We start from the raw sequence: 17,130 nt of genomic DNA, 5'->3' as shown, positions 1-17,130 counted from the left end.
ACATGAGCAATAGAATTTACAGTCTGTTCTGAATCTCCCTGATATCCAGTGGAATTGGACTATTGTTTAGGTTGCAGGATTTAGCTTGTGTTTTAATAAAAGACAGACAAGGGTATTCTTGACAATACTGATGGAAGTACCAGACAGTACCGATGACAATGTTCTGACAATACCAATGGAAGGAACAGACAACCAAGCAAATCTAATTAACTAATCTGAGTGCTTGAAATGATCTCCCATCTGCACTGACAAAACAAACTCACCATATTGACATTTCCAAACTCAATAAATTATTTCTAATACTTGTTGAAATCTTTGAATAATAATTGGTACTGTGTATATTAGACAAGAATGGTTTATTTTGGGCCTTGGAAGGCTGGTGTGTGTATGTATGTTTTCTACTCAAAACTTAATGACCTGAACTAAATTATTCCTAAATTAAAATTAAATGGTCCAATTTACCATTACCTCGCTCTTCGAGTGCTGCTGCATGAAATAGACCCAAGAAAACCTGCTGACGCCTCCTCTCTTGAAACAGGATTGTTGACTATTCAGCTGAAGTCTGCATCAATTTTAATTCACAGTTAATAAAGAGCAGACAGGTTCCGGAATAATTTGTCATCCAATTTTTATTTTTAAATTGTTTTTAAAATAAAAACAATGAATTGAGCAGCGAGGTCAAACAGTGACCGTAGATGCTTGCCTTATATATAATGATGTCAGATTCTACCTAGTCATGATATACTGTACATTACTATATATCCAATCATCTCGCTAGCCAATATATATCCACAGACAAGTTAATATTTTTTGGCTTTGAAAAATAATTCCACAATCGGTATTGTAAACGTCATTGCAGTCCAGGCGGTCCTATTATCATGACGGACACTGTTGTACCCCGGATTCAAAACAGAAAGCACTCCAAAAAGTAAACATGGCGCGATCCAATAAGGTATGAAGTGAATGTCGACATTAGTTTAATTGGTTATATATATAGTTTCTTTTTGACAAAGACAAATAGCAACATTACTTTGCATTAGAATAGGTTTGAATTTGTTTAAAAATGAACGGGAATCATCAGTCTTTAACGTGCTAAGAAACTGGAAGCAGCGTGGGCTTAAAATGCACGAATTGGTTAATTTATAATGGAACGATTTATATGAAGAATTTACTTAAGATACCGTGTAGTTCAATGCTGATTTAGAGGTTTAGGACGATTATAGTAGTATACCGTCTTTTTTATCAGCTTTTAGCTCATCAGTGCTGAGTTTCGCTTTCATTGAAACAGCCTCCTTTGATGATCACTTTCGCTGTTTTTACTGAATCAAAGTTCAAAAGCTTCATGTAAACAAAAATATTACAAGTTTCGTACCCTTTTGACTTTGCAGATTACTGTATTTTAGGTTTATATGAATAGTATTTTCTGATTCGAAAATGTAGAACGACACGGTGGTGCAGTGGTTAGTGTTTAGTTGCTGTCTCGTTGCGTTGAGACTCTGGATTCAGTTCCAGACCTGGGGTCCTATCGGCGTGGAGTATGTAGGTTCTTATTTGCATGGGTTTCCTCTGGGTTCACCATTATATTTTTGGACTGTGGCACATTAATTGCCGTTTTGGAAAATTGTTCCTAGGTGTGAGTATGTGCGTGTTTGTGTCTGTGTATCTGCCCTGTGATGGTCTGGCATCCCATACAGAGTGTACCCTGCCTTGCAGCTATTGCTTGCCGGGATAGGGTTTGGCTCACCGGCGGCCATGAATTGAAAGAGGTGGTTAGAAAATTGATGGATAGATGTTACCAAACTTAGGCTATATTTTCCCCTCAAAAGTAACGAATTTCACATCTTACAGCCTTCCTTGCTGTAGCTGACGAGTCCCAACATGTAGGAATGTTTGCACCTGTTGACCTCGCCACCTCGTGGAACAAAACGGTATATCAAACGCTTCAGTTGTGGAGTTTAGTCTTCATGATCATGGTACTGTTGTAAAAACCTATCTATGGGTTTGGCACCTCCTTTGAACACACTTAGATGAAGGTGATTTGGAATGTTTTTAAAATTGGACCTAACTTCTATGATTTCTTATTCCACTACAGGTTCAAACAACATCCATCCAAGTTCTATCTGCTTTTTTAATCAAGGGTCGTGGGGGAGCTGGAGCTATGTTTGCAAGCAACGGGTACAAGGCAGGGTACACCATGGACAGGACAACCAGTGCTTCTAACAACACATGTTGTATTTTCATATAACACTCTGTCCTCTAATATCTGTAGACAAAATAGATCACTTGAGAGTAGGTTATGTAATCTTCATCCAGTTTTTGATATTCATAACACAAGTTGGGACATGTGAGACAAAACGTACTGAAACAGTAGAAAGCTTAATAAGGTATAAACATTGTTGTATTTTTGGGAAAAACAATTAAAAAAGGAGATAAGGTAAGATTGTGTACAGCAGCTCTCATGTCATGGCAGCTAGTGCTTACTGAATTGTGTCTCTTCCTAATGTCTGTTGTTTTGTGAATATCTTTGTAGTCTGCTTTAGTGCTGTGTATGGATGTGGGGCTATCTATGAGTAATTCTGCCCCAGGACAAGAATCTCCTTTTGACCAAGCCAAGAAAGTCATTCAGAAGTTTGTACAGCGCCAGGTAAGCACTCTATATGTGTTACTCTAGGATTTGTTAGAGAGGAAGGACGCTTATGCATGAAGATGCTATGCAAAACTCTTAATTTTATTTCGTTTTGGTCGAATGGTTCACAGCATAATATTATTGGCTGCATGACATCAGGGATTAAGCCCTTAATTTGGTATTTTTACTGATTCATTAAAACAGAATTTTTAATATATAAGAACAGAATGTTTGAAAACCTAGTCAACAGGGATTTAGATTAATTTGATTTCATACAGTACCTTTTAAGATACAAGACAGATTGAAATGAAAATCAGAACTCATCATTTTAAAAAGAACTTTCAACCTTCTCTGTATAGTAGACCGTAGCTGACTAATGAAATATGTATTTGTCTATGGATTTTCATTGCGAGGGCTATTTTATGTGACATAGTATGTTTGTGCCTGTATCCTTTGCAGGTGTTTGCAGAGAATAAGGATGAACTGGCTCTGGTGCTGTTAGGAACAAACCAAACCAAAAATTCTCTGGCCTCTGATGGTCAGTATCAGAACATTTTTGTTCATCGACACCTCATGATTCCTGACTTCAACCTGCTAGAGGAGATTCAGAATGGAATTCATCCGGGGGACCAGCAGGCTGATTGTATCCTTAACACTGCCACTCTATTGTTCAACTAGTAGAACAGGCTGTAGGGGTGCAAATTCTCAATAACATGGTGATCCTAGGTCTCCAGTATTAAGAAAAGTTAATGTAATCTTGTGTATAGCCTACTTCCCAATGTCAGTGTCTGTATTTGGAGCAGGTACAGTAAAACATCAAAATCTCTGAGACATTTTGGAGTTCCATTTAGTAAGTGTTTTTTACAATCTCATGCAAGCACTGTGATTTATTCTTGTGTCTCTGCTGCAGTTCATTGATAATTAATCTTTTTGAAGAACAACATAATGCCCCTTGTGCAAGATCCTCTACTAGTGCCTTTCATTTTTCTCTAGAAATTTCTTTCATACAGTTTAGAAGACGTGCCTCTTGAGGGAAGGAAGGGAAAACAGCTAAAATAAGGCGGCAAAAATAAAATGACCTTATTCACTTAAATGCCTTGACATGCTTTTTTCCAGTTCTTGATGGCTTGATAGTTTGTATGGATCTCCTGCAGAAGGAAACACTGTAAGAGTGCTGGTTACATTCCAAATCTGTAATTAAAAATGACCCTTCCTTTATTTTATACTTTCTATATAAAGTTGTTTTCTTTCACACTGAAAGCACAAATTGAACAACACTGGTCTAACCAATAGGTTGTTCAATAAACGTAATAATCAGCAAATTACTTTTCTAGATTTACTGAAAAAGGCAGTTGTAAGTGAATATAACCTTTGACATCTTTCTGCTTTTCAATACACAGTGGGAAGAAGTATGAGAGGCTGAACATTGTAATGCTTACAGACCTTTATAGCCCAGCTAGCTTGGACCAGCTGGACACCATCATAGAAAACTTAAAGAGAACTGGAATCACTTTGCAGTTCATGTATGTATATAATGCCCTTCTATCATTGCCCTACATGTGCTCTCTAATAGGCCAAAACTATTCTTTGTGTATTTTGTTATAATCTAAATTTCTCCTTCAATCAAGTGTTGCAGTTCTTCTGGTACATTTTCTCTGGTTTTGTACCAAATGTAGTGAAGAGATATTAACATTCTTTTCTATTATGTCAAGTACATTTTTACCAAAGGAAAACCATCCTTTTGTCTAAAACATCTTGCTGCTTCTTAGTAAATGTTTAAGACCCTCAAAAACTATAAAAGCTACTGGTGACTAAAAAAGTGATAACATGAAAAGTTGTTGTGTTACCAGTAAATTAGTATCTGGTAAACAGAAACATTATTTTAGAAAAAAGAAAAACTGCTAATTTGGTATGTTATGCAGACTGTCCTGTTTTGAGTGAAGTGTGATCACCCTGTTTGTAGTCTCTGTGTTGATTTTACTTTTAATGGCTTGAACATAGGTGGGCCGCTTGTATCTAAGACCCCTAGATTCTCCAGTGCTTTGATTTAGTTCCTTTGGCCTCACATATAAAGGTGCTTTTCCCTTTTGACTTTAAATGTAAGTTTACAGTCATTGGAGTTTTATGGTAAGGGAGTCGGTCGATTACAAAAAGAAAACTAAGATCCCCACTTCTTCCCTCAGTTTGCCATTCCCTCTTGACTTGGAGGATGCGAGTAGAAGCAGTGGGGATGCAGGGGATCCCAGGTCTCCTCATTACCCTGGGAAAGGGTTGACACAGGAGCAGAGAGAAGGCGTGAAGATAGTGAGACAAATCATGACCTCTCTGGATGAGGAAGATGGTCTGGACGAGGTTCATACCTTCAGGTATGAAAAACACACCAGCCGTCTGGCAGTCACTGACATGTAATCTTGTAAATAAATGTTTTCGATTTCTCAAATTTATCATGTGCTCTGCAAAAATATGTATATACTAATTAATTCCAATGCTCATTGGTTGGGTTATTAATGCCTGTCAGTGTATGTTACTAAGAGTAACAGGTTTTCTAATGCATGAGGAGAAGGCAAGCAAGTAAATGGATTCTTAAGATCATATTGAAATTACATTCTTAAATGATTATAGCACTCAACATCGTTACCATTTTCTGATTTTGCAGAGGATCGTATCTGCTGTGAAAAGGAATAGTAGCGTGACTACTGAGATCAAGGAGATGTATAAAAAGCTGTCTTACATCTTCCAATTCTTGTTTTAAGCATTTTCTGTGTTGACTGCATTTGTAATAAACTGTCTGGCCCCCAGAGTCGAAGGACTGCTAAATGGACAGTCAACTAAGCCTACACTTAAGACTTCCCTTTGACTTGGAAGGTGACCCATTGGTGACAAATCTGTTTCTGTTCCCTTACAGTGAGGCCATAGAGCATCTGTCTATCTTTAAAAAGATAGAAAGGAGGCCGATGGCTTGGCCCTGTCAACTCACTATTGGAAGCTCGATCTCCATCCGCATTGTGGGCTATAAGGCGGTGAGTTGCATGAGCCACAGTTTGTCACAGTCAAGAATTAAAGACTCACTGGACAAAAGGCTGGCATTATAGAGAAAGTGTTTCTTTGTCAGGGTTTATTATGAACGTTATACTCCCATCAGCTTTGATCCAGGGAACTTCATGTTTTAAAAAAGTTTAAAGTCTGTCTGCTTTCACACAAGAGCAAGCCACTGAAACTGCACACAAAAACCAATGTTTGCCTTTTTGCAGTTTTATTGGCATATCATGTCATTTATAAGTCAAAAACAGGAAAAATAATAAATGGAATTTTAATTCCATTTGGGGCAATTAATTTGCTGTCTACATAAGCTATAGATATGTTCTACCTTCTGCCTACCCTGTTAGGCACTGTGTAGACATTAAACGTAGAACTGTTTAAGTACTTTTTTTCACATCTGAAATGCAGTAATTGTGCTAACATAATGAAATCTTTGTGGATGTCAACTTGGACTTAAAAATCAATGTTTACATAACTGGCTTAGTCGTTTTATGAAGATTTCGGGTCACTGTTATTTATAAGTGCAGAAGTGTTGCCCTAGTTAAATGCTCTGCTTTATAAATGAGGTCATCATTGTAAATGTGAGATCTAGTTGACTTGCCTGGTTAACTAAAGGTTTATCTATTCTTAATATTAATGAGGAGTACGGAAGCTGAGTTGAAGACTGTGTATGATGGCAGGTGACCGAGGAGAAGATTAAGAAGAACTGGATGATGGTGGAGGCTCAGACACAAAAGAAAGATGACGTGAAGAGGGAGACTGTGTACTGCCTCAATGATGACCAAGAGACAGAAGTTGCCAAGGATGACACTATACAAGGTGGGACCCAGTGAGCTTCAGATTAACTGTAAAACCATATTGTTCTAAAGCAGTAATTAGTTCCTTCTTTCTGCCTTACACTAGCAGAGACAAAAACAGTAGGATCATTTTGAATTCTTTCTTCCTCAGTGTTTAAGTTTTGTAATATGTGTCCTGCATCATTTTTTTGCAGTGTTTAGGTATGCTGACCTCTAATTGGTCTGTTCCCTGTTCATTAATATGAACATGTTTCACTCATTTATCGAAGAGAGCAGCTGTTTGTCATGCTTTGTGGGTGGGTTATCTATAAATCCATCATGACTAAAGATCTGAAAACAATAGGGGTTTAGACTAGTTAACTCAATGATTAGTTGATGATGTTAAGTGATCCACTGGAATGTGAAGTAAAAGAACCAGTGGCTAGAAGTGGTTTGCCCTAGGACTGGTTATTGCTGTTTTTGAGAGATTAGAAAAAATAATAATGTTTGTTGCAAGAGAGTGGCTTGGAGGTTTGTGCCTCACAAACAGTGTCCAGGGTTTGAATCCAGGCTGCACTGCATGAAGCTTACATTTGTTCATGTGGATTTCTCTGGGTAATCCAGTTTCCTCCCTTCTTCCAGGCTCAAGCAAATTAGGCTGCTCTAAATTGTCTCTTTCCAGTATGTTTGTTCCCAGTGTGATCAAGGGGTTTTATTCCCAACATAATCAGACTTTATTTGATTAGAATAGATGCAGGTCAGCATGAGGAGCCAAATGGCCCTCTCTAATTTGTAGCCTTTTTGATTTTTTTTTTAGGTTGATATATTTTTCAGCTAATGATGAATTTCTCAGTTTATTGAGCTCTCCTTAATGGCATCATTGTGTCATTGTTATTTTTTAACTTTGGAATCTGCTGTTGCAACTCTTTGTTTTTTCTTTTTCTCTCCAAATGAGTGCATATGCTCATTAAAAGTTTGAGGAGCTCCTCTTTCAGGCATGTTGAAGATTTTTCCATTTATAGTGCTTTCATTTGTAAGGTCCCTAAAGTAACCTTCAAGATACTAGCCCTTAAGGTCCTTAGTGTGCCAGTGGTGATATTTCATGTATTACTTGTGACTCTTCAAAATAAAGCAGAAACTGTGTGGTGCCTTCCTCAAACTTCATGTGAAAGTTTCTCATACCCTTAATAATGGGATTTGTACAAGAGATCAAATCTTGTGTTATATATACCCTCTGACTCTCTCTGCAGGTTTTCGTTATGGGAGTGATATTGTTCCCTTTTCTAAGGTGGACCAAGAGCAAATGAAATACAAGTCTGATGGAAAGTGCTTTGCTGTGTTGGGGTTCACAAAGCAGAATCAGGTATCTGTTATCCCTAAGGATTTTTGAAAGAACTGTGGTACAGCTCGATTTGGGTTGGTGTGTAAGAGATAAGGTTGAATGGTTTGTTTTGTTTATTCAGTGAGATACTGTAAAAAACATCTCAACAGAGTTCCTGGATCAGTAAGTTGCTGGCTTTCATCCTGAAAATAGTTTGGTGTTTGTTTTGAAGGGTATAAAAACAAGGATATGCCATACCCCTTCCAGGTAGTTGTATTGTTTAATAATGTAGCATTGTAGTAAAGGATATCTAAAGCTATTTTTTCTGAACCCGATTTTAAAGACATAATATTCTTGTACCTAAATCAAGATGATTTTTGGATTGCTTTATTCTTTAACAAGCCAGCCAAGAAATAACTTAAAATCTGTTTTTTCCTGTGCATGGTCATCAAGTCTATAGCAGTCGGCATTGCCAGTCATATGTTTATGATTAATGCATATACATTTCCTGCCAGCTTTCAATTTTTTTCCTGTTAGTCCCAATAAACCACACTAAAACTCTTTATTTTCTTTCGTTATTTTCTCATGCAGTTCCAGCGTCACCTTTTCATGGGCAGTCAAGTCGTAAAGGTGTTTGCACCCAAGGGTGACGAGGTAAGAAAAGGGAGGTGGTTACTCTATGTGGTTATGAAACCTAATCCAGTAAATTGCGCAACTTAACTGAACTTTTTTCCTTGAATCATTTTTATATTGAAAAATTATCATTCAGAATTGTATGACCAAAATACCAGCAAAGAGTTGTTGAAAACTCAGGATTATTTTAAAGAAAGTAACCTGGTTGTCTGTTACTTTTTACAGTATGTGTGATTGGGCTGTGTCTCCTAGTCCCTGCATCTGTTTTCATGTTGGGATTTGTGCTGTCATGCTTGTGTGTCCTCAGCATGCTGCAGTAGCTCTCTCGGCCCTGATCCATGCTCTGGATGAGCTACAGATGGTGGCAGTGGTTCGTTATGCCTATGACAAGAGGGCAAACCCACAGGTTGGCGCAGCGTTCCCCTGCATTAAGGACAAGTATGAGGTGAGCAATCACTTCTGGTTCTTTCTTTACTTACTGCTGCCTGTAAGCTCCACTCGAACTGGGAAATGCAGTGTCTTCATGAACAAAGGAGGTTCCTCAGAAATCTTGGAAATTGCTAAATTGGCTAATCAAGCTGGTACTTTTTTACGTTTTTTAGTCTTCTGCTGTGAGTGGGGTATGTACATTTCTTTGTAGGAAATATGAAAATGGGAATTAATATTTGGTTAATACTGCTTTGGGGGTTATATGCAGAATGTAACTTACTCTTACACTTACAGATGCAGCCATTCAAATTGCGTGGTAAAAACTCATACCATGCGAAATTATCTGCAGAATAGCGCGGAATACTGCAGTATATCATTGGCTGTCCAAAATAACCAACAGATGGTACTTGTGGTGCATTGGTTGTTAGTGAAACGATTGCTTCATTTAATCTCTTTACTGTGCTACTTTTAATCTCTTTAAATCTGCTTAATATTGAATATTAATATGGAATTTTACAACTAAAGGGAAATATTGGTAGATGGGCATAAAAATAAGAGCATTAAGTCTTTGAAAGTCATAAGCGATATTAATTTAGGAATATAAATATATTAGCAAACTGTATATGGCTGGTAGTAATAGTTTAAATAAAAAATTCACAACAACATTTCACTTTCTTCATAAACATAAACATTTTAAGCATCAAAGTCTTTCACTTGGTCACTGTGTTTATTTTGGAAAAGTTTTGGCACGCTCGTTCAATTTTAAGTTTATGTACTTTATAAAAAGGATATAGTAATAGGTTTATTCCATGCTGAAAAAAAGAAGAAAGAAAATGCAACGTTTCGGCCGTGGAGCCATGGCCGAAACATTGTGTTTTCTTTCTTCTTTTTTTCCAGCATGGAATAAACCTATTACTTGTTCCTTTGCAGCCTACGCATGCTGACACAGCTACCCACCTGAACTACTTTATTAAAAGCTATGAATACTTGCGCTTGTTATCCCGGAAAAAAACAGCATACTTTTTAGAATCTGCTTAATAGGGAATATAATATGGAATCACGTATCTAAAGAAATTAATAATATTAATTTAAGGATCTAAATATATTTATATAGCTCAAAGTATTACCGTAGTCCACTTTCTTTGTAAACATCTGCATCAATATGACTGATTCATTTGTGATTACTTGGAAAACTTGCTTGCCCTTTTCAGCTATAGCCTAAGTTGCTGAGCAGTTTGTCAGCCTAATGGCTTCAGTGCGTGACTCGCATTCTGTGAGCTGGGGTTCGAATCCTGCTCACGGCATGAGTTCTCCTTTAAGAATTACGCATTTCTTTTAAAAATACTAAAATAGTAAATATTATGGACAAAATATTGAATTTTTTGGTATTTCTCAATATCGTAACGTGTTCAAAGTTAAATTAGATCAACAACATGAATAGGCAATCGTGTTAACTGTCAACATTGGGAGTAAGAAGCAGTTCAACCGGTTTCATTCAAGTCAATTCCAAATACCTTATTCATTGGTGGTGAGCGTTCTGGCGCACTATGGCTGCCGTCGCATCATCCAGGTGGATGCTGCACATTGGTAGTGTGGAGGGGAATCCCCATTACCTGTAAAGCGCTTTGAGTAGCATTTTCAGTAGCATGCCCTCTGTTGTGTTTGTCGCTCTTTAACATAATGCAGTCAGCAATCAAATTTCCTGTTGTTTCTAAACACTTGTTTTTCTGTACTGTAGTTTTAAAACTTGAACAAAGACATGCCACATGCAAACAGCACGATCCTGTATAGTTTTAAGGCCACTACAGTACAGCTTGTGGGAAATAAAATTATTTGTACTGTATCAAAGTCTAACTTGTTCACAGCACCAATTACAAACTCTGGGCGTTTCATTGCCTATTGCAACCGTATCGACTGCAGTGTAGTTAAAAGGAACATGTCAAAATGTTTCCAAAATAACCAAGTGAAAAAGTTTAGTTGAGGGATTCAATAATAATAGACAAATTATATAAAAAATCCCAAGGTGTTTCATAAAATTATTGTTGCTGCTGCACTGCTGGGCTTCAAGCTTTGAGTCGCCTACATCTTCGACTAGCTTGCAGAGAAAGTCGTATTTTTTATTTTATTTATTAGCACACTGAAAAACAGAACCCGTTGATTTGCTATTAGTTCTTGCTTTGTGCTCACTGTCTTCCCCTGAAGCTGGGACAGGAGATCACACACTGCTTTTTAATAGAATCGCATTAACTTGCTAATGCGTCTGTCACATTTCCTGGTGTATTGTCAATTGTCAGTGTTTTGGTATGTTTGATTCAGAGAAACTTTTCCCAGATATTTGCTCATCAGTACAGTACACTGAATAATGGGGACTCTCCATTATAAGCGTAAATATAAAGACCCAAAATAAACACACAGTAATAAATAACACTGACCTTTTTATTAAGTGATAGACAAAAAACAGGGCAATGACTTTTTCTGCAAGCTAGTCGAAGAAGTAGGCGACTCAAAGCTCGAAGCCCAGTGGGTGCAGCAGCAGCAACAGCAATTAATAGGGTGTATTCTTATAATTATAGTCGAGAATAAAAAAACGGTATTAAGAAGACAGCTGAAACTTAAAAAGATGCGTTATTATAGTTCAGAGTCAATTGTTTTCTCTGGTTTTCATAACCTTCGCTTATTAAAATGCCTATGAGACCACGATTTTTCAGATGTCAATAACGTCACGAAAAATGACACAGAGCCTTCAAACCACAGGCATTTAAAAGATATCGATTTGTGAGAATTGTCACAGCTTTTATTTAAATGATATCCAGTACCTGGTTGCATATTTAGAAACCTTAGTTTTTAAATAAGGCGGATTATGCTACATATTTGTGCAGCCTTCTGAAGTCTCTCAAAAAACATAAAAATGTAACGTAATTGTAAATGTAACCTCTATGACTAAAGTGCCAAAGAGGAGTGGCTTAAGAATTCCTTAAGCCAGAGCCGAAAAATATAGAGACGAAAAAGTTTGGTGCCGTTTTCTCTGCTTTAAAGGTACTGTAACGCATATGGCCGACAGACACTGTGTAAGAGCCGGCTTACCAGAGTGGTGACGTCACCGCCCTTCCCTGTAATAGCAGGACCACAGCCGCTAGGCTGGGTAGAGATCTCTCTTTAGCTCACCAGGGTGGGTCCCTGTTGAGTGATGCGGGAGTCCTGGGTTCGAGCCCCTAACGGAACGGGGCCGACCTGATGCAGCAAGGGCGCCCACCTGAACCCCGTTGCGTTACATTGGTGTCAGGGTGGGATGGGATAGCCCTTCGCCGAGGACGGCGAGTTAAGCGGGGGAGAGTGTAACACATACAGCCGACATGCACTGTGTAAGAGCTGGCTTACCAGAGCGGTGACGTCACCGCCCTTCCCTGTAATAGCAGGACCTCAGCCGCTAGGCTGGGTAGAGATCTCTCTTTAGCTCACCGGGCTGGGTCCCTGTTGAGTGATGCGGGAATCCTGTGTTCGAGCCCCCAACGGTGCGGGGCTGACCTGATGCAGCAAGGGCGCCCGCCTGAACCCTGTTGCATTACTGTACCCTCCTCGTGGAAGAATTTTCACTTCAAACGTTTTTGCCCACCAACTAACACGCAGACACAAACTGAATAACACTACAGCATGTATTTGCAAGAATAGCGATTACAAACATTTTAAAAAACGTTAGATCACAGTAATACACTTGTATTAAAACTAACACTCTATGGGCACAACACTGCGACTTCATGGGGGAAATGTCACATAGCTAAATCACAGCTGGATACAATTTTATGTTGCTTCTTGAAACTGAATATCCAGACATATCAACGTATTTACTAAAATTATCTATCTCCGTAATCTTACTGTGCGACCCGGTGCTCACTCAGTTCTCACACTCGCATTATAATAAAAAACAAGAGCAAGGTGACTTTCTGCTTAAAGCTACAGAACAGACAGATGTTTAATTTTTCAAACAAAATTAGCTGTTTGTCAAAATCAGCTACCTTGCAAGTAGTACACAACTTCTCAAAAGGTACATTTTGTCTCTTGTGCAAACTCGACAGAGGTTTATTTTTATAACGACACCCCATCCCCCGGGAGTCTCGCCTCCCGCTGTTCCACACACACCAATCACAGGAAGTCAGATACACAGATATACTGACACAGTAGCGCATGCGCCAATGAACGGCAGTGTGATGTATATTGTAGAAATATACTGTATATACAGTACGAGACCGTATGGTTTCAAAGCCACTACAACAATACAGTATTTGTGAAATATTTTCTTTATTCAAATTTAAAGTTAAATTACTCGTTGATGAAATTTATATTAAGACAAAATATAGATGTTCTTAATGTGAATGTAAACCAGTAAAAGAGGCACATCGCGGTCACAACAACCTTTAATAATAGTGTGCTATTTTTGATAGATTCAGCTATGTAGGAAACAAACTAAAAATAATGTGCTGATCGGGTTTTGAACCGCCTGGGTGCAGCGCGCTACTTTACAGTCCATGAGCGTTCTATTGTAAATTACCACTATAAGGACAATAAAAGTTTTTGTTAAAAAAACAAATGTAAAAATGTTTCCAAAACAACCACTTGTGATATTTTAGCTGCTTAGTTACATGATTCCATACAAATTTTATTATCAAGTGGTATTAAATCAGTACAACCTTTTTTTTTTACAATAACAGCAAGTGGTATTCTTACTAGGTATTTTTAGAAAAGGATAAAACATACAGTAACTTTTTATGAAGTGCAGTATATAAACTGTAAAATGCCTGAACAAGCACATTGGAACCATAATTCACCGTACGTCATCATGTTAAAGACTTTGATGCATAAAATATTTATGAAGAGGGTGGAATCCTGTTGTGTACATTTTCATATTTAGCCATCACTACCATCTACTGTGTGTACATTAGGTATGTATTACATTACAGTATTGTTATTTGCCCTTGGATTTTCTCTATGTGGATGTAAGCATGAAAGAGGCACATCACATTCACAAGCTCCAGTATAATACCAGTTTAAAATTAATAAGAGTCTAAACAGTGTACAATTTAAATTCTATCATTGGAAAAAGATTGTTCCTCAACAATGAGCGGGATTCGAAACCAGGCGTTTTCTGATGACAGCCCAAATGCTCCACACACCACGATCAGTTTTCACAGCTCCACCTGGGCGTTTTAGAAAGTAGCGCACTCACTTGACTGAAAATTTCTAAAATGCTGCGGTCTACCGCAATCTGCTGCAGTCTTGTGCAGTCTCACGCAGTGGCTGGACTGCAAACTACTGCAGTATCCCTCGCGCATTCTGAATTGCTGGTTATAGCTCTTTTCTGGACCCCACACAAAGCACTTTAGAGGTAGTGGAGACTTCCCTCCTCCACCACCAATCTGCAGCCCCACCTGGATGATATGACGGTAGCCATAGTGCACCAGTTTGCTCACCACACAACAACTGTCAGTGGGGAGGAGAACAGAGTGATGAAGCCAATTCATAGATGGGGATTATTCGGAGGCCATGATTAGTAAAGGCCATTGGGAAATTTAGCCAGGACACCAGGGTAACACTGCTACTATTTTGAGAAATGCCCTGGGAGTGAGGACCACAATTTTATGTCTCATCCGAACATCTGGACCAGAAGTGCTGTTACTGTACCATTAGCTACAATAAATGTGATGTGCTTTGATATCGTTTGTCATGGCTGTTGCTTAACATGGTGCTGCTTGTTGCATCTCTCTGTTTTCTCAGTGCCTGATGTATGTCCAACTGCCATATATGGAGGATCTCCGGCAGTTTATTTTCCCATCTCTAGAGAACAGCAAGAAGTTTGCTCTATCAGGTATTAACCTTAGACCAGTGGTTTTCAAGCAGAAGTACACAGGACAACTGTTATGACCCCAGGTGTCTAGGGGTAAAGGGGTGTAAAATTTAGGATGGGTTTGGATGCAGGTGGGTTTCTGGTGAGGGATTTAGGAAGCGTAACAACAAAAGTTTGTGCAAAAGTGATTTATTTTAAAAAAGTGAATAAGCGAAAGTACGTAAACAGGACACAATAACACACAGGGAAAATGAATTTGAGCAGTGCCAAACGAAAGAACATAACAAAACTAAACGGTTGTTATAACTAATACAATGAGGTCTAACCTAACTAACCAAAACTAACTAACCCAAACAAACAAAAAGAAAAGGGTCTTCGGCGTCTTCACGCACCCTAACTTCCCTACACTGAACTACCCAGAACCAAAATACACAAGTGGCACACGCCTCTAACCTAGTGTGTCTAGACAGAAAACAATCCTATGAGTGAAATATATATCCGATGATCTTACCTGTTACCTTTTCCCCAAGTGTACAACAAGTTCACAGTTAAACACAAACACGAGTGAGCAAATTGCACAATGGAGGAAAACAGGTAATGCACAAATACACAATACACAATCCAGGAATGCAGTATAATGAGAACAAATAAGGAGTAATAAGCAAGGTAATATAAACACAAACTAAATAAGCAAAAACAAAGCCAAACATAGCAAAACAAGCAAAAGCACGAGCAATAAAGATTTGTAAGTTGAGCAGGAGCTCTCGAGGTTGGAACTTCTTCGGTATTGAAACTAGATCTTGCGTTCTGATTGGCCTGGAGTAGAGATGATAATGACTTCACAACTGCAGCAGTGGTGTAGTGATGGACCAATGGGGGGGGATTACCTGAATACAGGAAGCGAAAAAAAACAAAACAAAAACACGGACACGCACGGGGACGTAACAACAACTAAGTACTGCCAAAATGAAAACATATTCAAAATAATAAATATCTAATAGAATGTATAGAAACCACTAGCATATCTCGTGAAACAAAATGAAATGAAAGAGTCAAACAGTGAGTAATTAAGGTAAAGGGGATGTGAAAAAGTAAGTGAAACCTTAATTTCATTATCTCAGTTAAGGGAATATTGGAATGAGATGTTTAAGGTAGGCCTTCGGGGCTGTGTTTGGAAGGCCCCACCCTATGTAAAAATCAAAACCATTGTGAGTTTCATCTTCATCATACGGATGTGTGGAAACAAGTAATACCATGACCTAACTAAATCTCTGAGAAAAAGAGTTATTGATGCTCATCATTCCAGAAGTGGTTTCTAAAATCATATCTAAGGATCTGGGGCTCCACCAATCCATTCTCAGTGTACAAATGTAGACGGTTTAAGACCATTTATCAATCTCTTGAGAGTGGTTGTCCTTCCAAAATCTCTACTAGAACAAACTGGAAAATCATCAAGGAAGAACTCCAGAGCAACATCCAAGGAACTGCAGGAACTACTCTCACCTTTGGCTAATGTGACTATTCATGACTCAACTTTTATCAGAAATCAACTGGAAAAATGGTGTTAATGGAAGCATAGTAAGGAGAAAACCACTGCTGTCCAAAAATAGCAATGCTGCCCATCTAAATAGCAATGCTGCCCATCTGAAGTACATCAAGGAATGCAGAGATGATCCATAAGGCTTCTGTATCTGTGTTCTCTGGACAGACCATCATCCCACCCATCAAGCACAGCGGGGAGAATGTGAAGGTTTGGGGTTGCTTTGCTGTCTCAGGACTCGGATGGCTGAGCATCACTGACACAACTATGAATTCTGCATTGTATCAGGTGATTCTAGAAGAAAATGTCTGGCCTTCTCTCTGTGACTTGAAGCTGAATGGAAAGTGAGTCTTGCAGGAAGATGGTGAACCTAAACATACAAGTACACCTACAAAAGAAATTCCAGGTTTTACATGGCCTAGTTAGAGTCCAGAACTAAACCCTATCAAAATATTGTGGCAGGACTTGAAGTGAGCTGTCTAGGCCTCAAGTGTCATGGAGTTGAAGGAGTTCATTAAGGAGGGATTGTTTAAAATTCCTCTAAGCCAAGGGATTGTGAGAGACTGATAACTGGTCAAGGTGGGGCCACCAGTTACTGAATCTAAACATTCACATACTTTGTCACATATATTGAATGTTTTATCATTTAAAGATAAATTACATTGCTTTTGTCATTTGTTTCATCGGGTTATCTGTTCCTAGGACTTAGAATATGATCTAATAACATTTTAAATTTTAAATATGTAAAATATGTGGAAGTCATCTTGGCACTATACCTCAATACAATGAAAGTATTTTACATGAACAAAAATGATTTTAAGAAAGAATTATGCTATTTTGTCTTTAATTTTGATGAGGTGATGAGGATCTATTGAAGAAAAAAATATAATAGGATTGTGTCTACTTGATCTGAAATTCTGGGACAAA

At 38.2% G+C, this 17,130-nt stretch overlaps 1 protein-coding gene across 2 annotated transcripts in view; it reads left to right on the top strand.

The window, feature by feature from the left end:
* Positions 1 to 845: 845 nt before the first annotated feature.
* The window catches only part of xrcc5 (X-ray repair complementing defective repair in Chinese hamster cells 5), a 27,337-nt gene continuing 11,052 nt past the window's right edge, over positions 846 to 17,130 (top strand). For both annotated transcript variants that reach the window (XM_015359228.2, XM_015359227.2), the window contains exons 1-12: positions 846 to 952; positions 2,531 to 2,644; positions 3,086 to 3,269; positions 3,743 to 3,791; positions 4,027 to 4,149; positions 4,810 to 4,992; positions 5,532 to 5,646; positions 6,346 to 6,484; positions 7,692 to 7,804; positions 8,354 to 8,416; positions 8,703 to 8,840; positions 14,594 to 14,684. In XM_015359228.2, coding sequence (XP_015214714.2) covers positions 935 to 952; positions 2,531 to 2,644; positions 3,086 to 3,269; positions 3,743 to 3,791; positions 4,027 to 4,149; positions 4,810 to 4,992; positions 5,532 to 5,646; positions 6,346 to 6,484; positions 7,692 to 7,804; positions 8,354 to 8,416; positions 8,703 to 8,840; positions 14,594 to 14,684 — 1,330 coding nt within the window. In that variant the 5' untranslated portion in view covers positions 846 to 934. The remainder of the gene's footprint in view (positions 953 to 2,530; positions 2,645 to 3,085; positions 3,270 to 3,742; positions 3,792 to 4,026; positions 4,150 to 4,809; positions 4,993 to 5,531; positions 5,647 to 6,345; positions 6,485 to 7,691; positions 7,805 to 8,353; positions 8,417 to 8,702; positions 8,841 to 14,593; positions 14,685 to 17,130) is intronic.

Source organism: Lepisosteus oculatus, chromosome 12, assembly GCF_040954835.1.
Source record: "Lepisosteus oculatus isolate fLepOcu1 chromosome 12, fLepOcu1.hap2, whole genome shotgun sequence".
Lineage (NCBI taxonomy): Eukaryota > Metazoa > Chordata > Actinopteri > Semionotiformes > Lepisosteidae > Lepisosteus > Lepisosteus oculatus.
Note: the sequence above shows the minus strand (reverse complement) of the source record. Positions and strands in the feature narration are given on the sequence as shown.